This window comes from Choristoneura fumiferana, chromosome 7 (genome assembly GCF_025370935.1).
Source record: "Choristoneura fumiferana chromosome 7, NRCan_CFum_1, whole genome shotgun sequence".
NCBI lineage: Eukaryota > Metazoa > Arthropoda > Insecta > Lepidoptera > Tortricidae > Choristoneura > Choristoneura fumiferana.
Window position 1 is genome coordinate 17,452,489 of NC_133478.1, and position 12,358 is coordinate 17,464,846.

At 37.7% G+C, this 12,358-nt stretch overlaps 2 protein-coding genes across 2 annotated transcripts in view; both read right to left on the bottom strand.

Annotated features, from left to right (window-relative positions):
• PlexA (plexin A) overlaps positions 1–12,358 on the bottom strand; it is a 457,831-nt gene that overhangs the window by 335,807 nt on the left and 109,666 nt on the right. The window lies entirely within an intron of this gene.
• LOC141429861 (protein N-terminal asparagine amidohydrolase-like) lies at positions 6,956–9,198 on the bottom strand. The gene is made up of 4 exons (XM_074090421.1): positions 9,183–9,198; positions 8,833–9,050; positions 7,931–8,092; positions 6,956–7,317 (listed from the first exon to the last, which is right to left on the bottom strand). The coding sequence occupies exons 1-4, from the start codon at positions 9,196–9,198 to the stop codon at positions 7,192–7,194; spliced, it is 522 nt and encodes a 173-aa protein (XP_073946522.1). The 3' UTR covers positions 6,956–7,191.

Here is a 12,358-nt window from a genome sequence, read left to right on the forward strand (position 1 = left end):
TGGCTGGCCGACGTCAATTCGTATTATATAGTATCACGACAATTAAATTTTATTTCAGTCGTAAGCAGTGGGTGAAAGTAGTTGGCAACGAGATTTCACAAAATCGAAAACCCGGCTGAAGAAGAAAGCCATACCAAAATTGGGACTTCCCATGCCACCTCTTTCTGAAGAAATTCTTGAAGGGTTTCCCTAAAGATGGCAAGAACAGCCAAGGTAAACACTTTATTTTATTTTCAATTTATCTCTATTGCAACTTGACTTACTGCATCTTATAATAATAATAATAAATAATAAAAGATATTGATTTAATAGTTTGTTTACAAATTCTACATAGGTATATAACAAATTATAAGTACAATCAAACTATCAAAAGGGAAAGCGACTCAGCTTATGCCTGCACCTTGCAGAACAAAGTCCCTTGGCTAACAGGCGCTGTTTTTCAGTCGCCCCCATAAACCATAACCCTAATAAATACCATCAATACACATGCACATATTTTTTTTACATACAATATATGTTATAAATTAATTTGCTTCGTCATCAATAATAATGCTAGGTATTTTGAGTGTATAGTATAGTTGCCGGTCAGAGCATTAGTAATAGACAGAAAAATTGGCTATACACACTAATTATATTTCACCTGTATAAGTTAGTGGAAGCTTCTGGCTAAATTAAACTTTGTTTCAGGTTCAGCTTTGGAGTTGCCCAGTGTGGAATATTTACATGCACAGCCTTCTACAAGTGGTGCGCAGTGTAAAACTGACAATACAACAGGTAAGCTATCACTGATAAAATCTATACCTTATAGCATAATTTAGAATTTTAGAGTTGATCTGATGATAAAGCTAGCGGGTGACCATAGGAACACTGTGATAAACAACACAACTGCATCGAGTTTGGACTCGTTTGTCGTCTTGACGAGTACTTTGGTAACCAGGGGTATATAGTACAGTCAGCAAAAAAAATACTTATATTAGAAGAATTTTCAGAAAAACTTTTATTGAACTGTTTACGGAACCTTTCATGTACGAGTCCAACTCGCACTTGATCATTTTTTCTGTATTGTCTGTGTTTATGGTACACTTCATGTAATAACACTCCTCTTTTTGCGTTAGGGGTTAAAAATAGGTTGAGCTGCTTAGTAGTTAGAGGAGATAGAAATGGATATGCATACATACAGGTCAAAATATAATCCTCCTTTTGGGCTTCACCAGAATCGGGTAAAAACTACAGAATTAATTTCATTACATTTGGCATGGCAAGTAGATTGTTTATCAGAGGTATAGAAAATTATGTATTGTCAACTAACTCCAAGATCACCTTCATTTCATTTAATTCATTTGACAAGTAAAGACATATTTGACAATAAGGCAAGAAATTGCAAGAAAGTTGTCTAGGTAAACATAGGTCATTGACCTGCAATATGACAAAAATTGGATTGTGCGTACCAATTTTATTTTATCTTGCATTAGTTAGTGTAAGCTACTGGCTAAATTTAACTTTGTTTCAGGTTCAGCTTTGGAGTTGCCCAGTGTGGAATATTTACATGCACAGCCTTCCACAAGTGCTGTGCAGTGCAAAACGGACAATACAATACAATACTACAATACAATACTTGTGTAACGTGAAACTGTATTTACCTATGTAAAGAAAAACAGATCCATGACATGAAAATAAATTATTATTAAGAAAAACACCTTTTTTTTTCTTTAATTCGATCATTTAATTAATAAAAAGCGCACCACTACGTGCCGTTTTTTGACAATATATCGATAAAAAAGCACAACACTATGCTGTTACAATATCGATAATATCGACTGTTCCTAACAACACTACTTGTCAATGTGACTTTTTCGGCCCTGTTTAGTCTGTGCAGTTCGTTTCTTGATATTGGCACCAAAAAGACACTGAATTCATACTACAATCGTGGTATTGTTTTTGTATGAGAGTTCCGACTCTTAAAACGTAGTGATTATATACTCTTTGGACACGACCAATGATTGACAATGTCATTCAAATGTAAACATTGTAAATTTATTTTTTGCGATTTAATTTTATAATTATAGGTAATTGAATTAAAAGTTTTTTGAGTAGGTAGGAAATTAATGATATAATGAATTTATATGACTAATTTAATGCGTGTTGTAATATTATTATGTGACTAATATATGTTTTTTTTTTGTGTGTTTTCATATTGGGAGATCAATTAAGTAAATGCAGAAATGAGATGGCAATCTGCAGCAGCCATGCAGTGGCTGATGAAAACTGATGGCAGCTCCCAGCTGCTCTTGTCAAAACTGATGTCTGACGACATCGCTGGAAAACCAAACAGATAACTTTTATTTACATAGTGAACTTAGTATAATTGTTTACATATTCAACTTCACGAATATGAGATTGCCTGTTCATACATCTCCCAATGTGAACTGTAATCATATATGATGTGAATTTCTATATATAAAGAATGAGTAGTTTTAGTCTATCTCAGCATGTGGGAGTACTTCATACCTTCATGTGTTCAATATGCCCAGAAATATGTGGTGTTAATTGATGGTGTATTTAATGATTGATTTTCTGTGCCTTTCAATAGTTTTCAAGCAACAGAAGTTCACACAGCCAACTGGGATCGCCGATGAAGCTTGCCCAGGGGTCCACACTTGGATCCATGGCTGTGAAATAATAAAAAGATGGAAACCCAGCGGCTATTGCTGTCGTTGTGGAACGGCAACTCCGCTAGGGGGTGCTGAGGAACCTTCATCACCTGATGAAGGATGATGGGCATGAAGCAAGAATGACGTGCCGGGTTGCACAGGCAATGTCACGCGTCTTTAGTAGCTAGGCTTTTTACTGAAAAGGCGCCGTACCTTTTTTGTTTCGGGGTTTTTGGGCGGCGAAGTCCCATCCTTGATTTGAAAATTTTGAAATATATAAACCTATTTATGATTGTAATAACATAGACTAGAGTTTCATGAAAAGGATGTGACTAGTCTTTAGCAAAGACCCTTTTCTGTCTGTAATGTCCCCGTTAGGTAGGGCCGTAGAGTAGGTCCCCACCTCTGTGAGGAAGGAGGGATATGTAGGAACTAGGCTGTATACCGCTGGCAGGTGGTAAAACTGACCACCTGGCAGGTTAGTTTAATCTAGTTTTGTATAAACTGATAGGTATTTTTAAATTGTGTTTCTAGAATATAACTTTAAAACAGTTTGACAGCGGTATACATGCCGGAGCGCAGATTGCTCCCGATAGCCTAAGCGGCTGGTGCTATGCTATGTAAATGTATTTTTAAGTTCTGAAATAAATCCAAATGATTGAAGAAGTTGTTTATTTTGAACTGAGTTTAAAGTCACGCGCGTTGATCCCCAGTACCTAAGCTCTTACCTAGTTACAGTCCCCACAGTACCTATAGGGTCGGGTCGGGAACAGTGACTAGGACTTTTTCGGACAATCAAATTATGACGTAAATGTTGTGCATACTTTAGTTATTTAATTTATACCCTGCATTCTCAGTTTTTCGATCAATATAATAATAAAGTAGTCAGACAATGTTTTTTTTTTTAAAGGAAGGGTATTGAGCCACTGTGTACCGGTACTGGGGTACGGTGACTTGACCCGTGGTACACAGAGAGACTAACAGTACACAGTGGCTCGACTATGTAATATTTAATTAAAACTATAATTTATATTCAGCGCGAGTCGGTGTACCCGACCGAGTCACCGTTCCCGACCCGACCCTAAGAACTAGGTTTTTCTGTGTTTTATTTCATTTTACTTTACGCCTCTAGCCTCTAGGTGTTCTCAGTCGGAGATAAAGGGTGGGGGGACGATGCCTTTTTAAAACACGTTGAAAAAAAACTTTTTTGTTATTTAGGAAAACATTGTGAGGAAACACAAGGTTGTGAAGTGATACTTTCGCAACCGAAAGCCTTTTCATATCTTTTATCTATTTATTTTACCCTCAGTTTGCACCATATTCGAAATTCTTTAATTTACGTTATCTATGTGGTACAGAACCCTATTGTAAGAAGCTAACCGGAAGTTTTACTTACAAATTAAAAAAAAACGCGTACAACTTTTGAACTTTCAATATATTCATTATAATTCGCAAAACAATAACTATTAACGTCAATAACTAGATAAATTACAACTACTTGTTCATTAAAATTATTTACAAGAAACATATCTCGTGTACTTAAATAAATGAAATTACTGGCAATTTCCATGTGCTAGGTTGGCATAACTTACAGTACTATTATGCGGAAAATCAATGTAACTATATTTATAGTTTGTCACATTATATTTGTGACAGTTGTGATGTACTAAATTAACATAATATATTATTATTATGTAGTTGGAAGGTACATACAAAATCATGGTGAGCCAAAATATACAAGATAATAATTAACAATGCATTCGTGTCAAATTATTTACCTACACACAACAAAATATTTTTACTGGAACTACCGCTCTGGGTTCGACGATACCCACGTGTACACTTTAAATGTCAACCATACCATTCTAACCTACTCTCCACATTTTCGTTCTTATTTTTGACCGGCCCTAAACGATCGTTTATTGCACAATATTACGAGTAACGTAATGTTGACTATTTAAGGTTATTATTGATAAAGTTGCACAAATTTGTGCAATGAATTTGTTTTATTGCACTTTTTTTCATTGCACTGTAAGAATATTGTGCAAAGTTACTGTAAGGGCCTGTTTCACCACTTGCCGACTAACTTTAAGTGACGGATATCAATGATGCCGTCTCTGTTTGTTTTGTCCTAATAAACAAAGACCGCATTATTTTTATCTGACACTTAAAGTTAGTCGACAAGTGGTGAAACAGGCCCCAAGTCTAGAGCCAGCCTCGTACTTAATGGCAAAGGTAAAGGGATTACAGGTCATACAGATCATAGTCCTGACTTTTCCTCGGTTTTTTTGAGCTTTTTAAATAGAAAAAAAAATGTAATGATATTTCATAGCTGCTGTGACTATATCAATTTTTCTGGTTTCGTTTAATTATTAAAAGAAACAGGAATATATGTATTTAAATGCATACCCTAAATTTCAGAATTCTATATCACACATGTTACAAAAAAGTGCTACAATTTGACATAAGTGAAGTTTCACATATACTACTAAAATAAATCAGTTTTATGTCAAGTTGTTGCAATTTTTTTTAACATTCTTTTCTGCAAAAACAACATCCACTGGACTTTATTCGACGATTTAAGTATGTCATAGGTACAATATTTTTTATTATGTACTAATAGTTCATTTATCACAATAACATTTATGTAAGTAGGTGCATATTAAGGTTGGAACTTTCTTTTAGTACGAATTGTCAAAAATAAATATCCACAAAGTCATAGCAAATTTCTAATATGGTACAGAACTCAGTTTTTAAGTAATGCATGATCAAAACCGGATGACCGTAAAAGTAATAAAAATTTGGAATTTAAATAAAAAATACAAAAAGATTAAAAAAAAATCTTCATAATCATAACACAATAAATGAACGTTATCATGTCCGATCACCCAAAATATGGATAGACCTCACCAAATCATCTTTGAAGATTTCTTTAACGAAATGCAACAATGCGGAATTCAGAGAGAAATTCTCGCAAAGGCCGGTTACCCACCTATCAGACATTTCACGACCACATAACCACTCTGCCAAGAGTGTTCGACTAAGAACATAAATTGTAACATACTCGTATAATGCGAAAGTTTTTTTGTTAATTTTGACACTGGCTTGAAACAACTGTAGCTAATTTTTTTATTACTTATTTTTCACTTCTCATGCTCATAAAATGTTACTTTAGTCTCTGCATATCGGGACTAAAACTCCTTTTTATTATCTAGGGATTAAAGTTTTTTTTAATTTACGTTGGAAACCCCTAAACAGCCAACACGGTGTTTGTGAATGGAGGACTTTTAGGGCGTGGAATAACCTCAAAATGACAACTGTGCAAAAATATTTAAAAAAAAACCACGATTTAATTTCGTGAAACACAATTAATGATTACGAATATGAATCTATTAATTATATTAAGGATTATTTAATTTTATTATGCATAGTCCAAATTAGTTTTAAAATAGTTTTCAATTTTGAAACTGTTGGCTAAATATGCAAGCATTTAAAGCGTCACTTCATAAACAATAAAAGAAAAGAAAAAACCGCGCGATTTTAAACAGATGGCCTGTACATTAGTCGAGCGTACGTTTTTAAAAAGTATATTGTAATTTTGAACAGAACATTGTATTTTTTCCTCGCATTCAAAGTGAAAAGTAGAGTGTTTAACGCGAGACTAAACAACCATAACAATAGTCTCGAATGATAAAAGAAGTACCTCGCCCGGGTTTTAAAACGAGACGTTATAGATATGAAAGCTTTTCCATCAGACATAAAACCCAACTGGGAAGATTTCTCTTATGGTATACAAGGGAGTTGTAAAACACATTCGATCAGGCCTAAAAGGGCTAACGCCATCTTATATCAACTAGATCTTTCCTTCAAACTTTATAAAGTGGTGTATGCGATTGCGATATTCCGCACGTCTGACGATGGGCTTTCAGGGCCAGCATATCAGCAATCTCCAGTGTAGAGATTTTTTAGCTTGCGATTATATGGATATTTTTTTTACTTCAATGGGAAAATTTTGTCAAATGACAGATTTCGCTTACAAAACTGTTATTTATTGCGATCGCGAGCATCAGAAACGTTAGGCAATACGGCCTCTGAGGGCTTATTGTGTAACGCACTTAGAATCAATCGTTTTCAGCCACAGACCTTATATCGAGATAGACCGTAAGAGTTTACCTACCTTGCGTGTAAAAAGTTTGATCCATGGTCAAAGTTTTGTCCGACCTAAATGCGCGATACGCTTTGAAAACGCGGCACGCCTTTGAATCGGTTCCGCGCACCTTTGAATCGGTACCGTGCGGTCTTGATTTCCCATCACTAAATCTCACTCGTGAGATCATCGTGGGTACGAAAAATTTGACACGCTAGGTTCTCATACAGTTTGAAGCGTTCTTTTCGTCTATCTCGATATAAGGTCTGTGTTTTCTGTACTTCTTTCTGTCACACGGTGTACGATGAGGGCAGAATGAGATGGTGATTGCGATCGTGAGCACCCGCGTGTCAGACAGAAGTATTTCTGGCACTGTAATAACGTTGTGAAGGCTTAGAATCGTACAGGAGTCCAACATCCGCTTTGTTCGTCGCGCCGGTAGTAGTGCGGTCGGTTCTCGGGGAACACCGTTACCGCTGGGAACGGGTGTTGCTGGATAAACTTTAGCGTAGAACGGATCTGGAAAAAGACGAATTTAGTTTCAAAATTCAAATGATTTATTCTGTAAATAGGCCGCAATGGGCACTTTGACAGGTCATTTTTTTAAACTACCAGCGCTTTCGGAAATACCATCATTGCCAAAAAGAATGCGCCGCAAGAAACTTGTCAGAAAGTACTTTTTTCATACTAAATAATTACAAATAAAAACTACAGTATAATATTAAAGAAAAAAATGTCATGAAAAAAAAACATAATACAGGGATTATCGTTCGGCAAACTTATTTGTTTAATAACTAGCTAGTTGCTTCAATTGCTTACGACTACGTCTGAGAAGATTTTTTTTAGCGCTATCTCGTGCGAACTGTTAGTAGTCGATACAACTCGCTTTAAAGCTGGTGCAGTTAATTAATTAAGTCTACCCGCTATTTGCTAAAGCTGTACTGAGTGCGAGGAGGGGGGAGGACTGTAAATCAGCGCTGCGCAATGCAGGCTTACGCTTGCACTCGCAGCAAATGCTGCGTCCGCTCCTTTTGCCACAAAAAAAATTGATTACTGATTTTCATTTTTTTATTTTGTGGCAATAAATGATTAATTTCTTTCTTTCTTTCTTTCAATTTCAGACTATACTTACATGATGCACAAAGTGCGGCGGTTCGACCGCCGGCGTGGTGCTGAGATGCTGCAGTATGAAGTCATCAGACTGCTCCAGCCAGAGATCTACGCCTCGCAATGGGTCGTAGTTAAAAGGACCGATACGCAGCATTCCTACTGTGTTATCGTAGATATCTAGGACCTGGAAATACAGAGTTGTCTTTAGGCTTGAAGGACCGTTGGGGACGAAAGGTTCTCGAGAGGCGATCAAGAACGGGAAGGTATTCAGCGTTGAAAGCCCGCCACTAAAATGGACCGACAACATCGCGATAGTTGCGGATAACTAGTTAATGCAGGTGGCAAGTTTGTTCATGGTGGTGTTCTAAAAGGGAGGCTTTTTTTCGACAGTGGATGATTTCTGGCTTTTACATTTATTATCAACAATACTTTATCGTATTCGCTACCATCTTTCAGCCCTAAGATTTATTAAATACCTTCAAATGACAAATAAAATGACAGTAACACGGCTGAAATAACCAAACCACATAGTAAAGGTCTGATTGCTCTCATCGATGTTTTACTGACACACCAGGGGCAGTTATGATATGAACTGACACTTCGGGTTATTAAACGGGCCCTAGTCAAATACGCGGTCTCTAGTGGTAGTCCAGGCATCCCTAAGAGGCAGCTTAGGACCTTGCCCTGAACGTAGTAGTCTGATGTTTCCAACTAGACAAAAAAATATACTGACCTGAGAACGACAACCTACAAGTAAGTAGTTCTTCTAAGTTTTATACAGAAACAAAAACTGAGTTCGGGCCCCAGTAAAAATCTGTCAGTTATCCTAAACCTATTCGATCTCATGTCTCCAATCAGACAAAAAAACTCTGAGGGACTATTACCTATATAGTAGTATTATTTTACATAGAAACTAACGCTTGCCTGTGAAGAGTTCGGGCCTCCAGTGATAGTCCGGGCGCCCCTCAGAGGCAGCTCGGGCCCCTTGTCAGGGAAGGTCGCCGGGAACAGGTCCCCGGCGCGGATGTCGACGCCGACGCCGGTGACGAGCGGAGCCGCCGAGCCGCCGTTGAGCGCCGTGTTGAGCTCGCAGCAGCATGCCAGGGTCAGGTCGATTTCCACTGATAGCCGGTGGAATGATACTGGAAGGAGATAATGCTGGGTACTGTAAGGTAAGTGAAGGGATAATCATCAACTGTACTGTACGTAATGCCGGATGGGCAGCGTCGTCTGGGCAACCGTGCATCCAAAACTGCACTCGCCAACCTGCTTACCAAGCGTGGCGAGCATTGGAATGGAAACCTCCTGCCCTCATGAAAAACTAGGAGTACATGGGGGAGGCCTATGTTCAACAGTGGACGTCCTACGGCTGATATGATGCAGACGAACTGTACGTTGTAAAGTAACTGATATAGTTCAAAGAATTTGCAACTTGAAATGGCAATGTGTGGGCCACGTTGCTCGAAGAACAGATAACCATTGGTGGAGAAAGGTTCTCGAGTGGCGCCACGCACCGAACTGGACGGCGAGGCGTTGGTAGGCCTCCTGTTAGGTGGACTGATGATATCAAGAGAGTAGCGAGTAACCGGTGGATGTAAGTGTTGAGATATCATTTATTGTGGCGTTTTCTAAGGGATAATCCTTTGTTTAACTGTGAACATCTTCCGGTTGATGATGATGATATATGAGTACGAACAATTGATTATTAGTTCTTTCACCAGAGAATATGGAGCAAGAACTAAAGGTGCTACTGCGAAAAGAACAAAGGCGAAAAAATAAACGCAGTCTTTCCTTCAACTCTTCTGAAGGAACCAGTTCGAAAAAAAACACCGCAATAGTTCCGTCGAAGGAACAGCCAAAGGAACTACCACGAATAATCCAAATGACCCAATCTTAGTACTTGATTTCATTATAAAATCGCATTTAGAACTTTGTCTATCTATTCAAACAGAGATAAAATACCTATATACTTGTATACTTATGTGTTTCATTTTAGTTGCCAAGAATGTTAAATCTATCAGCACCTAATGGACCGAAACTACACTACATCAATAAATACTTTGTCTTGCAAATTAGTGACGGCGATGGCAAAAAAATATGTTGTAATTTGTTCATAGACTTATTCTTAAGTTCAGGGATTTCTATTCCATAGTTTCTTTACAATTAAGTAGGTAGTCATATTTTTCATCCTTGACAATTTAAAAATGTTTAAAAAACAAGGTTTCTCAAAGGTTCTTCGTTTCGTTTTCATTCGTTTCTTAGTTCATCAGAGTCTACTACCTAATTAAAATCTTGCTGCCACATGCTACTTTTTAAAACATACAGCGTGGCAGCGTGCCTGCAATTATGAAAGAAAGAAAGAAAGAAAGGTTTATTTTGGCTCCATAAGTACCACCTAAAACTAAGACTAGAACTAGCACTAAAACTATGTTACTTGGTGACACGGCAGGATACCAAAAAGGGTCTCCACTCAGCATGTGTTGCCGCACATTATGTGCAGTAACGCTGGTTTTCTGTGGAGCCCAAATGATTATGGAGAAAATAAACATTTACATTTTTCTTTTCATCATTTTTACATTAAAATTCACTTCTTTCTACATAACTTAACTACTTAATATATTTATATTAATGGTTTCCTTTGGTACCTAATCGGCGCATGAGGGCTTCCGCTTACCAAGCTTCTTTAGATGGCAAGTCAATATTGAATAATTAATTAAATATAATTCAGGATAAGGAAACTAATGGCACAGGCGCCAGCACCAATATCTGACACAACAAGCGTGCAAAAAGTACGAGTCAGCAAAAGAGCTTGTAGGTATACAAAATGTTTTTTCCTTTTCAAAATCAATGGGCGCAAAAAAATAGGACTAAGGTTTAATCATTCCTAGAAATACTACATCGCATCACCCATACCCCGGCATGCCATATCTCAACGACGTAAATAATGAAACACCTATCTCAATCTTCTTAGTGCAAGAACAATTAGCCTATTCGACCGTACATAAATACAGCTATAAAATGTAGGTAGTTTTTCTGCAGCTCAACAATTAGAATCACTCTCCGCCTACGTACATATTTCGCGGCGCTGGCACTCTGACAAACAAACAAATGTGACCTTTGCGATAAATAAATGCTTCATTTTTAAATCAATACACAAGCGGAAACTACTAACTAACAAAACCTATAAGTATTGTAATTTCGTGCAATAAACGATGCAATAAATGTAAACAATGAAACGTCACTTTGACAGTGGCAGTTGTAAATTGCAAACACGAAATGTATAGGTAAGTATGTCCCAATAGATACAGGATACAGACTTTGTTACTCTTCGAAGCAAACGGCTAACGAATGACTCTTATGTGACACTTTTATGAGTTAACTCATAAAAATAATCGACAAGTTTTAAGTCAACTAATTAAAAATAATATTAGGTACTGAAACTAACCGAAGTATGGCCGTAAATAATATAGTAGTCAATATTGCGGTGAGTTAACTGCCCAATTATTAATTTTACTGCGCAAATTATTTCCACAGAGTCCACTCAAGGTAAATGCTATAAAACGAATAGATAGATGATCACATTTATGTGCGAAGTTGAGCGCAAAAGCGTGCGTAAGAAGCTTACACAGGATATTACCTAAAGTATGCGATGAATTTATATTAGGGAATCATTTAGGTAGATATATAATTCAAAAAGCCGGCCAAAGTTCCGTTCCGTACAAAATTCTAGATATCTATGAACGTGTGTTCCTGAAAAATTCCGTTTTTCCTTTTGAGGTACGAAAACCTAAATATACATAGGTACTCGTATATGCACCCCCACCGCAGCAGACGACGTTTCGCACCTCTCCCTCGGTCGTATTAAGGAGACAACCGCGAAATATCTAGCTGACACGGTGCATTAACTCTATCTTTGAATTGTAGGCAAATATATTATCCCTGTGGCCAGGCAAGCTCGCTTGAAAGCTTGAAAGCATCAAGATGGGTTTTTGCAGCGAGCGGAGAGCACCCCTTCCACTCGCATTTAGCTATTACCACAGCTACCAACGAAAAGTGTTTGTATATAATTACGGTATCGAATGAAACGGAGTCATTTCGAAACCCACTCCGGCCGCAGTGAAAACCCCGCTTAAGCTTGACTGGCACAATCACAGATGACAGCGAACAGCTGGTCAGAGCAATGACAAGGGTCAGTGAACCCGCTGACGAACTGAATCTCCAACCAACCTCTAGGATAACAAGTTGCGAGCCAGTATTGCTGTCCCATCTTTACCGTGCCTGATTCATCACAGTACCCGTCATCGTCATCATCATATCAGCCGTAGAATTTCCACTGTTGGACATAGGCCTCCCCCATAGACCTCCAGTTGCAGTTGGAAGCGGCTTGCATCCACCGTGAACCAGCGGCTTTATAATCAGGTCATCCGTCGTTGGTGGACTTCCTATGCAA